This window comes from Ipomoea nil, unplaced genomic scaffold (genome assembly GCF_001879475.1).
Source record: "Ipomoea nil cultivar Tokyo-kokei standard unplaced genomic scaffold, Asagao_1.1 scaffold0117, whole genome shotgun sequence".
Classification (NCBI taxonomy): domain Eukaryota; kingdom Viridiplantae; phylum Streptophyta; class Magnoliopsida; order Solanales; family Convolvulaceae; genus Ipomoea; species Ipomoea nil.
The window spans coordinates 2,673,080-2,690,617 of NW_017616545.1; the positions used below are offsets into that span (position 1 = coordinate 2,673,080).

General features: G+C 32.6%; 2 protein-coding genes across 2 annotated transcripts; one reads left to right on the forward strand and one right to left on the reverse strand.

Annotated features, from left to right (window-relative positions):
* Positions 1 to 1,812: 1,812 nt before the first annotated feature.
* On the reverse strand, positions 1,813 to 2,970 carry LOC109166645. Its single transcript, XM_019315560.1, has one exon. It carries the CDS (start codon positions 2,968 to 2,970, stop codon positions 1,813 to 1,815), a length of 1,158 nt encoding a protein of 385 aa, XP_019171105.1.
* Positions 2,971 to 12,371: 9,401 nt separating this feature from the next.
* LOC109157282 (cysteine synthase) lies at positions 12,372 to 17,012 on the forward strand. Its single transcript, XM_019305202.1, has 11 exons — positions 12,372 to 12,469; positions 12,991 to 13,045; positions 13,154 to 13,263; positions 13,384 to 13,441; positions 13,657 to 13,920; positions 14,009 to 14,146; positions 14,280 to 14,331; positions 15,353 to 15,432; positions 15,594 to 15,653; positions 15,786 to 15,866; positions 16,581 to 17,012. Exons 2-11 carry the CDS (start codon positions 13,004 to 13,006, stop codon positions 16,671 to 16,673), a joined length of 978 nt encoding a protein of 325 aa, XP_019160747.1. The 5' UTR covers positions 12,372 to 12,469; positions 12,991 to 13,003; the 3' UTR covers positions 16,674 to 17,012.
* The last annotated feature ends 526 nt before the right edge of the window (positions 17,013 to 17,538 follow it).

The following is a 17,538-nucleotide window of genomic DNA, read 5'->3' on the forward strand; positions in this document are numbered from 1 at the left end:
TGGTAAAGCACGCTCAGCCAACTTTGAAAGAAATCGGCTCAAGGCAGCCAACCTCCCGGTCAATTGTTATACCTCCCGAACGGTCGTGGGTGGTTGCATGTCAAGAATGGCTTTGACCTTCGCGGGGTTGGGTTCAATTCTTCTCTTCGTCATCATATAGCCGAGGAATTTTTCCGTTTGCAGCAAACGTGCACTTGTTGGGGTTCAAGCGTAGCTGGTACTTCCGCATGATTTGAAAGCACTGTCGGAGATCTCGAGTGTGGTCCGCTCGGTCCCGACTCTTCACCAACATATCATCAATGTAAGCTTCCATCGTTCGGCCTAGCAGGTCTTCGAAGAGCATATTAATCATCCTTTGATATGTCGCTCCTGCATTTCGGTGGCCGAATGGCATGACCAGGTTACAATATAATCCGTCGGGTGTGACAAAGGCCGTCTTACTCTCATCTTCATGGTTCATCATGATTTGATGATATCCTTTAAACGCGTCCATGAAGCTCATCAGCTCGGCCCCGACCGTCTCATCGACCATCTGATGGATGCTCGGCAACGGGTAGGGATCTAAGGGGTATGCCTTGTTCAGGTCGGTGAAATCTATGCACATTCTCCAGGATGGAGGCTTCGACACGAGTACAATATTGGCCACCCATCCGGAGTAAGTGACCGGGCGGATGTGCCCAATGGCTGCCATCTTCTTTACCTCCTCTCGGACAAACTCTCGGCGATTGGATGATAGGTGCCGAGTCTTCTGAATGACCGGTTTCGCCACGGGATCTACGGCTAGCTTGTGACAGATTACGGTCCGATCAATCCCGGGCATGTCTTCAGGTCCCCATGCAAATATATCAGCAAATTCCCGAAGGATCGCTAACACTTCCGATCGTAATTCAGGGGTGAGGGCCCGCCCGATCTTTATTTTTCTCTCCGGTCGTTCTTCAGACAAAGGAACCTCCTCTATCTCTTCAGAGGGCTCGGATTGTTCCTTCCGATCTCCGACGGCTTCCTTGATAATGGTATTCACCCGGGAAGAACCGCCATCACGTCGATTGATTGCCCGGGTATAGCATTTTCTTACTGACTGGACATCGCCTCGCACAACTCCGACCCTAGCAGGGGTGGGGAACTTCATGCACAAATTAGGTATTGATATAATCCCGCCGACCCTCATAATGACCGGTCGGCCCAAGATGACGTTGTGAACACAGTGAAGGTTGACCACAACGAACTCCAATTTCGTTTTCACTGACTTCGGTGGAGTGCCGATCTCAACCGGGAGTACGATCATTCCCTTAGGGCGTATGGTGGCCCCGGTAAATCCTGACAAGGGTACGCCGACCGAAATTAGCTCCCGCTTATCCAATTTTAACTTCTCGAACACGTCCAAATAAAGGGCATTCACACTGCTCCCAGTGTCCACCATTACTCTCTGAACGTCGGTTCCCATGATGTCAATCGTGACAACTAGGGCTTCCATTCCATGATCACCGCTTTCCGGCTGGTCCTCTAGAGTGAAGGTGATGGGCTCCAGCTTTTGCCTCTTACCGGTTTCCCGGGAGTCGACGATCGCGACCCGACAACTTTCCCGAGGTCAGGAAGCATCTTCCAAACCTCCGAATATAACGTGGATGGTCGGTTTGGATGCCGATCGGCCACTAGATGGAGGATCGGGATCCTGCCGATCTTGATCTCTCCGATCAGAGCGATGATGAGATCGCCTTTGATCTTTTCTCTCGCCCACTCTTTTGTTTTCTTCTCTCTTCCCCACACATTTGTCCAACTTTCCCAAGTGAAGCAAATCTTCCAACAGCTGCTTTAAATACATGCATTCCTCCGTGTCATGCCCCGCACATCGATGGTAAGCACAATGTTTCGTCTTATCCAGCCCATCTGAGGTAAACGGATAAGGTTGCAAGACTGGGCGTATTGCATGGCCTCCGCCGCAGATCGGTTTAACGCTGTAAACTCTCCCGGCCAGGTTCGAGGTCGGGGATGATCTTCAACCGGCCGATGATCCGCCCGGTCGGGAGGCTTCTGGGATGATGCCCCGACCTCTTGCGACCTTTTGACGGCATTTGCCTCACCAGCGTTAGCATAATCCGTCACTCTACAGGGGGCTTCTTCATAAGTGGTTGGAGGGTGGAGTATAAAGTCCTGGTACAGATAACCAGCTCGTAAAGAAATGTGCAGCATATGAATGGCCGTTAGGTCGTCCATCGGCTCGACCTCTCCGACCGCCGCCTTCCACTTGACTAAAAATTCAGTCAAGCTTTCTCCCTCCAATTGCTTGGCCTTCTCGAGATACATGTAGGGCTTCTGAATGACTTTGGAAGTGACAAACTTCCTCATGAATTTGGCTGCCAAAGTGGCGAAATCAGAAATGGATCCCGGTTGCAAGGTTCTGAACCACTCGGCCGCTCGACCGGAAAGCGTTGAGTAGAAGGCTCGGCACATCACGACGTCAGCCACGCCCATCATCATCATATTGCCATAGTAGGTGTTGACATGAACTTCCGAGTCTGTCCGCCCGTCATATTCCTTGTTTCCGAGGATGCGCAAATCGAGCGGGTAAGGCTGAGCCTTAATCTCCACCGTGAAGGGTGTCCTCAACAGAGAGGCTGAATGATCGGTGGGAGGCCTCACAACATGCTCATTTTTCCAGCGAGTGAATTCTGCCCGGAGTTCGTTCAGCAGTCCTCGGGTCTCATCTTGTACGGCCGTTTGGGCTGGTTCCCGGGCGCGGCGTCGTCGATGTGATTTAGACCCACTATGCCCGGACGACCCCTCCTGGCTTGCCGCTCGCATGGGCGAATCAACCGAGCGTCTGTTTGGGTCCTGCGGTCCCAATCTTTGCCGCATTGCTGGTCGGAGTCGCTCGAATGCCATCGCCCGATTGGCTTCTATCTCAAGGTCTTCAGCCACCTGAGCGTGTGTTTCCGGGTGAACATGTTGAGCCTGCCGTGGTTCCTCCATGGCCTCGGCACCCTGCGACCCCAACCTCGAACGAGCCGAGCGCCTAGCCTGGGGAGCGGGCTAAAGCTCCGGCTCGGTCGGCATGGTCGGGTAAATCGGAGGAGCGGAAGCTGGAGCCGTGTACGCAGGCATATATTGTGAATATCCGGCCGGTGGTGGATAATACATCGGCGTTCCGGGCCAACACCCATATTGAGGAGGAGGGATCGGGTATGGATATTGATCGGGAAATGGATACTGCGGACCAGGCGCCGGGTATACCGGTTGAATGTAATTGACCGGGTTCCGGCCGCCGAATGAGGTGGTGATAAATTGAGGTTCAGGTCAACTGTTTGACCTTGATATTGTGTACGATGGTGGTCGGATGAACTTGCTGCGTCCGCTTGCTCATCCTCTAATGCTTGGTACATGAATGGATACATGATGTTGATCAGGATCCGGACGCGTCTACAATAGCTTTGTCGTACTGGGTCCCCACAAACGACGCCAAAATGATAGTACTAATTCCACATGTAAAGCGGTCAAGGTATACTTAAATAAGATCAAATGATAACAAATAGAAGTCTTTATTGATCAATGAAGGACCTAATACAATCTAAATGATTATCCCGAGGGCCGACTGATTGCGGTCAGGCAGCTCTGTAGATAATCTATCGATCGTCCAAAAGTCCCCCACACTGTAGCCATCGTTGGTACTTATAGCCGCTAGGCCGGAGACACAGCTCCGGCCGGCCGGCATGTGACCCACATAGCATCCACGCGTCTCCACCCCGCGAGCCCTCTCTTTCAACATGTAACGTTGCCACGTGCCTCTTTGTAAGATAGAGGCCACTAACCGGGTGAAGAAGACCCCGGTCGGGAAGTCTATCGGTCGGGTCCAACCGTCTTTCGTTAAGAATACCCGACTTGTAAAACCTGCACAAAAACCAGAGGAACTGAGTTATGTCGGTCGGGATATATCCTACCATAAATTATCAGGGACCCTATCAATGGTAATAATTAATTATATTTTGTACATCTGAAATTTTAAATTATGGAGAATTTTACGGTGGTGTGTGCGTGGGTGTGGAATGGTGTGTGCGTTTTATAGTTTGCCATGGTGTACACCTCCTGTTACAGAAAACCGCACACGCCATTCCACACCCGCACACACACCACTGTAAAATTCCCCACAATTTAAAAAAAAAAAAAAAAAACACAACAAGTCAAATACTATATCTACTACGCACTTATTATCTACTCAAAATTCAAATGCCGATACCCAAATTAGATTCGTATATTTTGGTTTTCTTTTAGATACGTTTCGCACACGCCCAAAACTAGTAACACACAAACCAAAATGTACATGCATGTATCACGAAACGCACATACCAAAACGCATAATTTTATGAAAAAATCAGCAGGCCATTGTGCACGAGCCCTGTTACAGTAAAACGCACACACCATTCCAAAAATTTACGCACGCGCGCAGGTAATAGTTATGAGTTTCTTTCGCCAACCAAAAATTTATATATGCATTATACTATACATACTAAATTATCTGTTTTATCTTTGGGTTTCCCCCTTCCTTTGATATATAAAAAAAAATTATCTGTTTTATTATACGTAGATAATACATGGTTGTTTTTTTCCGTGCGTAATGAGCTTGCATAGTTCCATATTGCTTGTAGGAAAATTAAATTTACTTATATGAAAACATTTGTATGTAAATCAATGAAAATTATGAGTATTTAACATACCAATAAATTTCCATGGATAAGAGAGAGAAATATTGATTAAGGAGAGCTTAAATAACGCTACAAATCTTTATAAACATGGAAATAAATGAAATGGAAAGTAATAAATATAGTGTTTAAGGACAAAAAAGACCCTTCTTCATCTAAAATCAATATAACATGGGATCCAAGTGGTAATCAATCTAAATCATCAAAAACTTAAAATCAACGATCAGGGAGTGTGCTCACAGGCTCGACTGACTAGGGGGTGTGCACCGGATTCAAAATCTATATATATATATATATATATATATATATATATATATATATATATATATATATATATATATATATATATATATATATATATATATATATATATATACGAAATGAGGACCGTAAATAAGTATTACCAAATAGTTCAGAAGCTTTAATTTGGGTAGGACCAAGTTGATCGAAAGCTTTCAACCTGTATGTCATGTTTGGAAAGTCGTTGTTGTTATACTGAAAGACTTTTGTAGAATGCATGAACAGGATCTTGTATTTGTGGTGCGTAGTTTTGTATCTCATGTCATTTGTTGCAATAAAGTTTTTAATGGAGTACAAATGACCCTCAAAAAAGATTTTTAAAATTCATCAACTTGAGTCTTTTTTTTATTGTTGCATACTTGCATATATACGCGTACCCTAAATTAGCAAAAAGTAAAAATTTAATGAAAATCTATATTATAATAGAATATGAAATACATGAATATGTGTTATATAATAAACATATTAGCATGTGAATTATAAAACTAAAATTAAGAAAAATATATATTAGTATTGAATATATTATGTATATATATATATATATATATATATATATATATATATATATATATATATATATATATATATATATATATATATATATATATATATATATATATATATATATATATATATATATACACACACACTAAAAGTGACGAATATACCTCAGAATCATGAAACACACACACCAAAGTATGAGAATTGTAGGTGTTATTGTTGAATATAATGTTGACTCATACATTCGGATTAGACGAACTTGTATCACCCAATTCGTGGAGGTAGCGGTGATTTGGTTAAGTAGATTGAAGGTGTGAGTCATATTGAAAAGTTTAGCGTATGAAAAGTACTCGGGAAGAGGATTGAAAATGAATGAGAAGCAAGACCAATGAGGTATTTATAACTATGAATTTTTGCAAATGAATTACAAATGAATAATTTAATTTAATTATTTAATTATGAAATACTAAATACTAATATTAATAGCTATTGCATGATTCCCGTGCATAGTAATAGATGAATAATAATCCCCATTCATACTAAATACCATGAATTACACGTGCATAGTAATTATAGTAATAATAATTCGTTAAGGCTAATAGGATGCATGATTCTGCGTTTCTGTATGTGAATAATTCGTTTTGTAAGGATAATTTGTTATTATAGTATTATTATTATTATTATTATTATTATTATTATTATTATTATTATTATTATTATTATTATTATAAAAATAAATAGTAATAGTAATTATAGTAATAATAATTGGCTAATAGGATGATTCCGCGTTTCTGTGTTGTTATTAAGGCTGATCTTACGTTTTGTATTAAGGGTTGATTTAATTTAAATAATCAATACTATATATAAAAACAAAATCCTGAAATTTTAGCATCCCGCCCAATTCCTAAAAAATCTCTCTTCCTAATAAAATATATTGATTTCTATTTTCACATTCGTACAATAATTCTGCGTTAAAATTCTATTCTAATATTATAAAATAGTATAATACAATCTATACTATATATAAAAACAAAATCCTGAAATTTTAACTTCCCGCCCAATTCCTAAAAAATCTGTCTTACTAATAAAATATATTGATTTCTATTTTCACATTCGTACAATAATTCTGCGTTAAAATTCTATTTTAATATTATAAAATAGTGTAATACAATCTATACTATATATAAAAACAAAATCCTGAAATTTTAACTTCCCGCCCAATTCCTAAAAAATCTCTCTTCCTATCTATATATCTATATCTATATCTATATATATATAAAAGTAAAATCCTCCTAACAAATTTTCCCCCCAAAACTTTTGTAGTAAAACTTATTTGGTAAGTAAATGTTAAATGGAAAATAAATAAATAAATAAATAAAAATAATAATAATGATGTTATTACCTTAAATAAATAAATTATTATACTTTCCCTTAAATAAATAAATTATTATACTTTCCTTTTGAATTAGTATTTTCTACCTATAAATACAAGGGTTTCTTCAATCAAAGAATCTCATACTCATCTCTCTACTTTCTTTTTGAATGAATTTTCTACATTTTTCTAACTATATTCTCACGTACTTCAATATGTTTTGCAGTTTATATCGTCTGGTATGAGTTTGAAGATACTTAAGGAGGCTCTGCTTCAACAAAAGGAAATTGAGGAGGAAGAGCATTTGTAACAGAACCCTATTGGTTTAGCTTTTATGCAAGATTGTAGAGACGCGATCGAGGATGATAAAGACGGTAATTTTGATAATTTTGTAAGATTTTCTGAAACTTAGTGTTAGTATATTGATTTCGAGATTTGTACATGTCATTCAAGTTTCTATGGTTTTTTCATATTATTTAAAAAGAAGAAATAAATAACAAATACAATTTCAGATTTTGTGTTACTCCATTCACATATTAGTATAAATTAAAAAAAAAAAAGTAATAAAATAAAATACAAAGGAAATGTAAAATTCTAACCAAAAATTTAATTAGAGAAACCTCCCAAAAAAATCCACGTTGTACTGAACCCAAATAAAAAAATACTGGCAATGGCACAATCATAAGGATCAAAGTGAACAATGGAAGATCCAGAAATCCAGACATCATTGATGTACCGAACAGTGATGAGAGACTCATAAATAGGAATATCATTATGAATGAAAACGGATATTTTCTTGACACCCGAATTTAGTTTAAGGAGAAGTTTACTCTCGAGTACAAATGTCTCCTCAATGGATTTTGTATGGTCATATAGAGTGTATTTATACACCATGGATAGTTCAAAATGGCACAATATTAAAATTATAAAATGGTAAGAGATCTCAAAAAAGGTAAACTTTCAAATTTTCAGTTAATACAAAAAATGTTATAATCGCCGAAAATATATATCTTTAACTTTAGACAAAAATTAAAAATGAAATCATAAACAATTTTAATAATTGACTATTTCATTTCTATGTTTTTTTGAAAAATGATGGGCATGAACACATTGACTCATCATGAAATATAGTAATTAATGAATTACCATTAAAATTAGTATAGTAATGAAAGAATTATCATTTATATGTTGACATTTTCCCCCGTTTATTACCATTCAAATGTTTGATACCAAAAATTATACTATATAAACACAAAATATGCATATATGGTAAATATGCAATAAATATATATATATATATATATATATATATATATATATATATATATATATATATATATATATATATATATATATATATATATATATATATATGTCCCTAAGTTTTGGGGATAAACTTGGTTAGGAGGATTTTACTTTTAATTATATATAGATATAGATTATTCTCATAATTTTTTTTTCTTTCTTTTGTGTTATTATTATGGTAACTTTATGGTAATGTATTTAAATATTGGAAGAAAACAAATGTTATAATTAATGAAATTATTGTGATAATTGCCACAAAATTTGGTAATTATAATTAATATAATTAATGAAATTGAGAAATATATGATTTCTTCCATAGAAATATTTGTGACAATTTTATTAAATTATAATTAATAAAATATGAAATATAATTAAAGAAATGAAATTATAAATTTAACAAAACATGAATATTTATAATATTTTTAAATATACATACATATACTCTTTAAATTTCTAAATATAATTTTTTAAGTATAAATCTATCAATATAAATTATAATTAATGAAATTATATTATAGAATTTTCTTATATACATATTAATACAATTTGAAATAAATCAACTTAATTATATAATTTTTTTAATATAAATTTATCTAAATACGTACATGATTAGAGATTATATTAACCATACAAAATTTAAATTTTAATTTTGTATGTTATGAAAATAGATACTTGACTAAATATATAAAAGTCCAACTATATTATTATATTATACATTTTAACATCTTTTTAATTTTTTTATTTTAAATTCACAATAACAAAAATAAAATTCCGTGCAATGCATGGATAAAGCACTATATTTAAAAAAATACAATTTGATAAATATCATAAATTAATTAGTAAAATATCATTTATGTTTATAATAATTAAATAAAATAAATAAATACCAGGACTATGTGGTCTAATGGTATCCGGGTTGAACTTCCATTTAGAAGGTTATGAGTTCGAGCCTTAGTGTGGTACTATATAGAGCTAGTAGCATTCAAAAAAATAGCATGATTACATTTACTTTAATTAGTTTTAATAACCTTAATGATATGACTTTTCTTTATCAATTTTTTGATGGGAGACTAAGTGAGTGTTTGGGTTGCTGGAAATTAATTTTTTTTTTTTAAATACTTACTAATAAAAAATAATTTTAAAATATTTTTTAACCCCTCATAATATGTGTATAGTACAATTTTACCCCTTAATGATATGACTTTTCTTTATCATAAATTAATTAGTACAATATCCTTCCTGTTTATAAATTATAATAATTAAAAAAATAAAATATGTGAACCAATGATTTCAAAATGAAATCAATATACAATTACAATTAAATATAGCATGATTTGATTTACTTTAATTAGTTTTAATTTTCTTAATGAAGTGACTTTTCTTTATCAGTTTTTTATGGGAAGCTAAGGTAGTGTTTGGATTGCTGGAAAATATTTTAAAATAAAAATATATATTAATAAAAAATATTTTAAAAATATTTTTTAACCCCTCATAACATGTGTAAATGTTATATTTTTTAAAAAATATACAATTTGATAAATATCGTAATTTCTGTTTATAATAGGTAAAGAAAAAAATAAATAATTCAAAGATGTGAACAATGATCACGTTGAGTTATTACCGAAAAAAATCAGTCTTTAATCACGGTTAATTGTATGTGACTTTTTCCCGAGTCACCCATCCTGATGGTCTGATTGTTTTAACTCTAGACGGGGATGAATAAAATCCCGTTACTACCAATGTCGTCTACAAAGAGATTTTCAATAATGTATAATTCAAGTAATTGATATTATGTTTTTTAATATACAAAGATGACAAAATTGCTATATATCTACATAGAAAATATAACTTCCATATAAATAATTTCTATAACTGAGTTGCTAGACAACGAATTAATTAGCCCAATTAATACAAATTATAAACACTGATATATAAAATCTCTACCGTTACAGCAACGAATGCGTATATCTACACGTTAGCTATTAATTGAGAAATTATTTACTTGAATTCAAGCATTGATAACATCAGAAAACATAATCGGTGCAACTCAATTCTTCAATTATATTATATAATATTCGATGCTATAATTTATACAATTGTATATCAATCTAAATATTTTAAAATATTATAACAAATTCATTCCGTGCAACGCACGGGCACAAATACTAGTTTAATTAAGAATCATTAAATTTAGTTTAGAATGATTTAAATTAATTAAGGATGATTATTTGTAATATTAAATATATAGGCTCATTTAATTTAAATGGTTTAATTAAGGATGATTTAATTTAATTAAGGATGATCTAATTTAATTAAGAATGATTGTTTGTAATACTAAACATATAGGCTGATTTAATTTAAATGATTTAATTAAGGATGATTTAATTTAATTAAGGATGATCATTTGTAATAATTAATGTATATAGGATGATTTAATTTAAATAATATAATTTAATTAAAATACTATACTATAATAACGAATTATTATTACTATAATAATAATAATAATAATAATAATAATAATAATAATAATAATAATAATATAATACTATACTATAATAACGTATAGTATAATATTATTTATAAATGAGCTAATTCGTAATATAATACTATACTATAATAACGTATAGTATAATATTATTTATAAATGAGCTAATTCGCTATTATTATTATTATTATTATTATTATTATTATTATTGTTATTATTATTATTATTATATTATTATTATTATAGTAACTAGTAATTATAGTAATAATAATTCGTTAAGGCTAATAGGATGCATGATTCCGCGTTTTTGTATGTGAAAAATTCGTTCTGTATGTGAATTATTATTACTATAATAATTACTATAACCTATATTCTTATATATATATATATATATATATATATATATATATATATATATATATATATAATAGTAACTAATATTATATTCTTCTTTTACTGAACATTTTAAATTACATGAATTACATGAATCTATTTATAAATTAATATGAATACAATAAATGTTTTCACATTTGGAGGAAAATTTTTTGGGAATTACATGAATCTACTTATAAATTAATATAAATACAATAAATGTTTTCACATTTTTAGGAAAAATTTTTGGAATAATTATTTTGCTTTAATATATATTGAGATAGAGATATAGAGATAGAGATAGTATATTATTGTTATTATTATTATTATTATTATTATTATTATTATTATTATTATTATTATTATTATTATTATAGTAAATTATAGTAAATAGTAATAATAGTAATAATAATTCGTTATGGCTAATAGGATGCATGATTCTGCATTTCTGTATGTAAAAAATTCGTTTTGTATGTGAATTATTGTTACTATAATATTTACTATAATCTATAATAATAATAATAATAATAATAATAATAATAATAATAATAATAATAATAATTAATATTATATTCTTCTTTTACTCAACATGTTAAATTACATAAATTACATGAATCTATTTATAAATTAATATAAATACAATAAATATTTTCACATTTGGAGGAAAAAATTTTGGGACAATTATTTTGCTTTAATATATATAGAGATATAGAGATAAATATAAAGATAGAGATTTAACCTCAAGCTAATTATAAAATTAACTATTTTTGCCTTTTAGATGGTCAAAAATTAAAATAGTCATTTGTAAAAGTTGTATTTTTTATTTCTAATATATTGAGGGTCAAATTTATAAAGCATGACAATTACACATTAAAATTTATATTTATCCTATAACTTAAGTATCAAAAGTACAATAGCAAAGAGGATTGTCAAAAACTTTATAATCAAGATGGGGAGAATCATGATTGGAAATCATATGGTTTGCAAATCTAATTTCAAATGTATCACTTTTAATTTTTTTTTCATTTAAAAAAACATTATATTTTAAAAGTTTTTGAAATTTAAAATAATCAAATAATTAAAAAAAATTAAATTTATCACATAAGCTCATTATTAATTCATGGTGAGGTTCCACCATTGTAACTAATACACACTATAAGTGGGGGAGTATTATGCAATAATTTTAATAGGAAAAGTAACCATTTTTATTATTTTATTTTATTTTTCATTCAATTAATAAAACAAATCTAGCAGAAAATAATAATAAAAAAATCCTAAACATTAATGATAAAGAAAAAAAAAAAAACACAAATTTGACTAAAAGTGGAATTACTTTTTGTCTATAAATAATAATTTAGTCTCACACTCTCATATCGGCTTTCCTCCATTGTGTGCTGCAAAACTGCTGCTCAGGGATCTTTTATCAAAACGCAAGAGGTAATTTTCCTTTTTCCTTTTCTTTCAAATAGAAAATATTCAATCTAAATTGGTACAATGAAAGAAATCCAACAAATTTCTGGTTTGTCCTTATCTTATTATTAGTATGTAAAAGGCAATTGAACAAAATGAGAAAATTGAAGTTTGACGGTATGTGATTTGCTCTTTTGTAATCGATTATATTCAAGGGGAACAAGATGGTTTGTTTTGTGTATTTTGTGAGTTAGATTTTTTTTTTAGTGAATTTGCTTGTATTATCAATTTGGAGTTGGCAACTGTTATCAAGTTTTGCAAAGTAAGCTGTTTTCTGAAATCTTGAAGGCTCTACTGCTTGAGTACTTCGACTAATAAATACTCTCTTTTCCGGGAAGATTCTCTAGTTTCGGCTTTCAAATGGTCAATACAATATAATTTTGATTGGCTTTTTTAAAGATATATTTATAATATATTAGCTTGTTATTAGTTTTTGTTTAAAAATAAAAAATAAAAATAAAAAAAGCATTGGAGTGATTTTGTTGCAGACAATCTGAAGGGATGGGAGAGGAACAGATTGGAATTGCCAAAGATGTCACTGAAGTAAGTCTTATGTTCTTGAAATGATAGCTTCATGAATATTGCATTACTCTCCTTTTTGGTTTTGATCAATGTGTATTTTTCTTTGAATTATTGCAATTCTTTGTACAGCTGATTGGCAAAACTCCATTGGTATACTTGAACAATGTTGTTGATGGATGTGTTGGTCGTATTGCGGCCAAGCTGGAAATGATGGAACCATGCTCTAGTGTTAAGGATAGGTATTGTTTTTGAAATAGATCGATCATAACGTACATGATTTACACACTCTTTGATTTAGACTGTTAATTTATCACTACTGTACGTACTCTTAAATTGGTTGATTATATTATTATGTGCAGGATTGGTTATAGTATGATCACGGATGCTGAGGAGAAAGGACTCATCAAACCAGGAGAGGTAAGTATTAGGATAGATATCTTCAATTTTAGAACAATTTCGCTTTAGTTAATTGTTTAACTTTCCAATATGCATGAACTTTGGACTGGTCCAATAGTTTTCCATCATTGATGGCCTTAACAGACAAGGCAGGTCGACTTTTTTATTTCTTGATGTATTAATTCAATCTAGATTTTCCATCAAAATCTAATCTATTACTATTTTTCTTGCTGAAGAGTGTCCTCATTGAACCTACAAGTGGAAACACTGGTATAGGGCTGGCATTTATGGCTGCTGCTAAGCGCTATCGTCTTATCATAACAATGCCTGCTTCTATGAGCCTCGAGAGAAGAATTATTCTCCGTGCTTTTGGTGCTGAGTTGGTGCTCACTGATCCTGCTAAAGGAATGAAAGGCGCTATTCAGAAGGCTGAAGAGATAAAGGCCAAAACACCTAATTCCTACATTCTTCAGCAGTTTGATAACCCTGCCAACCCAAAGGTATTGACTCTATTATTGCCATGCTTGAGAACTTTGTTCTTATTAATGGTGGAGAGTATATTGTTTATTTTGGTATTCTTTTTCATAGATACACTATGAGACCACTGGACCAGAAATTTGGAAGGGATCAAATGGGAAAATTGATGCCCTTGTCTCTGGAATTGGTACGGGAGGCACAGTAACTGGTGTAGGCAAATTCCTTAGGGAACAGAACCCCAACATAAAGGTTAGCTTTGATTTTCAGTTGGAACGATTGCTTTGGTTGTCTATTGTATTGAAGCAAATTTGAAGTGTTGCTCGGTTATAAGTTGTCCTTGTTTTCTTTCAAATTAATCATTCTTTTTCTTAATTTCATTTAGCTCTATGGAGTGGAACCAGCTGAAAGTCCTATTCTTAATGGAGGAAAGCCCGGTGAGCTTTTGTTTCCCGTTCTCTACATTTTTCATATGGTGTTCTTTCTTATAGATCACACCATACAGATACTGTGTGAAGTACATAATTTTAAAGTGAAACATTTTGATAAAATGTTGGTTGACTAAGGAATCCTGTAATGTCATTATTGCCTGATGTTGTTCAATGGGGAATAGAAAAATTACCATTCTTAATATATAAGATTAACCTTTCCTCCTTAAAAATATAAATTTAGCATAATAGCTTACCTAAAGAATGTATTCATGTATTGTTGGGAAGGTTAAAAATAAATTGGAGAAAATTAACTAAGCACAATATTAGTTCCACGCATGGCTACAGTTAAGGTCAATGGCACCCTATTGCAATATATCCTACCTCCCCCTCCCCCTGGGGCTCATCCAGCCAAAGATTAAAAGAAGAAAAACACCAGCACACACACAAAAGACGGATTGCGTTTGTAAATTATTGCAGAGCCTCTGTGCATTCAATTTTCTTCTTATTGTTCACTTTTCTTTGCATTTTTTAAAAGTTCACACTTGTGTGAGACCGTTTCACGGATACTTATACTGAAAAGTGTAATACTAATCAAGAATAAAGTGTCTCTTACTTATAAGGGAAAAATAATACTTTTGAGAAAAATATAATACTTACATTTTGATGTAAAAGTATTACATTTTTTATCAAAAGTATTACGCTTTTCCTTATAAGTAATGTTGGCAAGCGGTTGTTACTTATACGAGAAAATGCAATACTTTTAAATTAAAATGTAAAAGTATTATATTTTTCTTCAAAAGTATTACACTTTCTCATATAAGTAATAAACACTTTATTCCTGATTAGTATTACATTTTTAAGTATAAGTATTATATTTTCATCTTGACCCGACCCATCTCACGGATCTTCACACAAGTTTTTGCCTTTTTTAAATGCCTTTGTTGAATAACTTCGTTCTTGAGAGTTCAAAATCTTGATTTTTTTTTTAAAGTGAACTTAGACATCTGATTTTGATTTAATGCATAAGGTCCACACAAGATCCAGGGAATTGGAGCTGGTTTCGTTCCTGGAGTTTTGGAAGTTAATCTTCTTGATGAAGTAATTCAAGTAAGATATGAATTTTTTTTTCTGATGAAAGCATTTGGGTGAATTATTTATTGATTTTCTTCTCACGTGATAACTTTTTAATAGTAACAATCTTTTGGCATTACATGGCTAGCTTCTGAAAGATAGTGCTTTTTGAATTGTGATATTGTATAATGAATCAGATTTCAAGTGATGAAGCCATAGAAACTGCAAAGTTGCTTGCTGTGAAAGAAGGGTTACTTGTAAGTTCCAATGCCATAAACTCACCTAGTCTGTACGTGTTGAAAGTATCAATGATTTTACGTTTTATGCATTTTATACTAAAGTCTTGCACTTTTCTTGTGTGAATTTTAACATGAGAGTGTGCACTGCAGGTGGGAATATCATCAGGCGCTGCAGCAGCAGCTGCAATTAAAATTGCAAAGCGGTCAGAGAATGCTGGGAAACTAATTGTTGTAAGTCTCGTTATATTTTATGCCATACTATTCTTGCAGAACAACAAATTTGGGCATTGAGAGTAGTTATATCTACATAATTGTTAAAACCATAAGCATAGTTGATGCACTGCTTTGTTCACGTAAAATGATGCTTTGTATGGTTATTTCTTCAACTGAATTGGCTATTGTTAGGATCAAGTGCTTACTACTAAGCCAAAAGCTATATAGCTCACAACAAAGGCACAACTTTATTTCCTTATATACTGCCACTACAGGGTGCTGGACTTGGCCCTTCACTGGCCTCCGGCCTCTGCCCAACAATCTCCTAGCTACCAATTGCTAGACTTGGCCCTTTACCCGCCTCTGCCCAACATCTATGAACATCAGAATGCATTTACACAATGAACACCTGCTGTGAAAAGCATTAAAAGAAGTAAATTATACAGAATATAGTATTAAGGTGTTCTAATTGTAATATTTGATGCATCTCTTATTATAGTAACATAAGCAGTAAAAAGCCAAGCAGACCAAAGATGATATTGAGCGGTAAACATGGCCCACACTAAAGGGTAGTGGGTCTGTCTGTGATTAGAGGGTGGTATGTGAGACCACACAGACCCAAGAATTTGAGCCCCAGAAGTTTGACAATTAATTATATAGATATATATATATATATATATAGTCTCTTGGTTTAATTTTGAACAACTAAAGTCATTTGCAATCTTGTGGCAGGTTGTTTTTCCAAGCTTTGGAGAGCGATATCTTTCTTCTGTGCTCTTTGAGTCGGTCAGACGGGAAGCAGAAAACATGACCTTTGAGTCTTGAATTTCTTGTATGGCACTACAGACTCGTATTGTCTTCACTTGACGCACATCAAATTCTGAGCTATTGCAGCAGCCTGTTTCTGTTTCTGTTTTGTTTTTTTTTTTTTGTGAAGAACACATTTAGGTAATGGAACTGGATCTGCACCATGTCAACAGCAACATAAAACCCCGTTTGAAATAAAGATGCTACTTTTCTTATCAAAATATAATCCTGGTTGTGAATGTATGTAGTGGACATGTGCATATCCATAGAGACTTCACTTTTGCCTCTGCAGATTGCAATGATCTTTTCCATCACAATAATGCTAAATTTTATGAACATCTTTGGTTTATGCTTTTAGGATATTGTTGGGGTGAAGCAATTGTTATACCATGGATCATGATTTATATTGCATTGTGAACTTTGGTTCAAAAATTATGTGTCTTTAACACATTTTGTATTTGCAATTAATCATTTCTGTACTTACAAACAAATTGAAGGCACAACACAATAATTATAGTTACAAAATGCTAATTACAGACATATAAATTGTTATTTGTGGGTATAAAATATATTAATTGAGATGTTGGTTAACATGTTATGTGTTTGCAGTTAACATATTATGTACCTGCAATTAATAGTTTGTGTCTATAATTATATGTTGTGTCCTTTAATTTGTTTATAAGTACAAAAACAATTAAGTGTAGGTATAGAATGTGTGGACTGTATGCACAAACTTTGAAAGTTAGTTTTGAATCAGGTTCACAAAATAAAGTAGATGTTAGTTCACAGAATAATTTGTCCAAGCAAAGGAAACAAGTGAAATATCCAAAAAGAATGCTCCTCTCTCCATTAGGGGAAAATCCACAAAGCCCAAATCTCCTCT

What these genes read in the sequence shown, in the direction of transcription:
- LOC109166645 (XM_019315560.1), bottom strand. Translation starts at nt 2,970, where the DNA reads ATGGAGGAACCACGGCAGGCTCAACATGTTCACCCGGAAACACACGCT.
- LOC109157282 (XM_019305202.1), top strand. Translation starts at nt 13,004, where the DNA reads ATGGGAGAGGAACAGATTGGAATTGCCAAAGATGTCACTGAA. An exon ending in TTGCCAAAGATGTCACTGAA is followed by an intron (nt 13,046 to 13,153) that starts GTAAGTCTTATG and finishes TTCTTTGTACAG; the next exon opens with CTGATTGGCAAAACTCCATT. An exon ending in AACAGAACCCCAACATAAAG is followed by an intron (nt 14,147 to 14,279) that starts GTTAGCTTTGAT and finishes AATTTCATTTAG; the next exon opens with CTCTATGGAGTGGAACCAGC.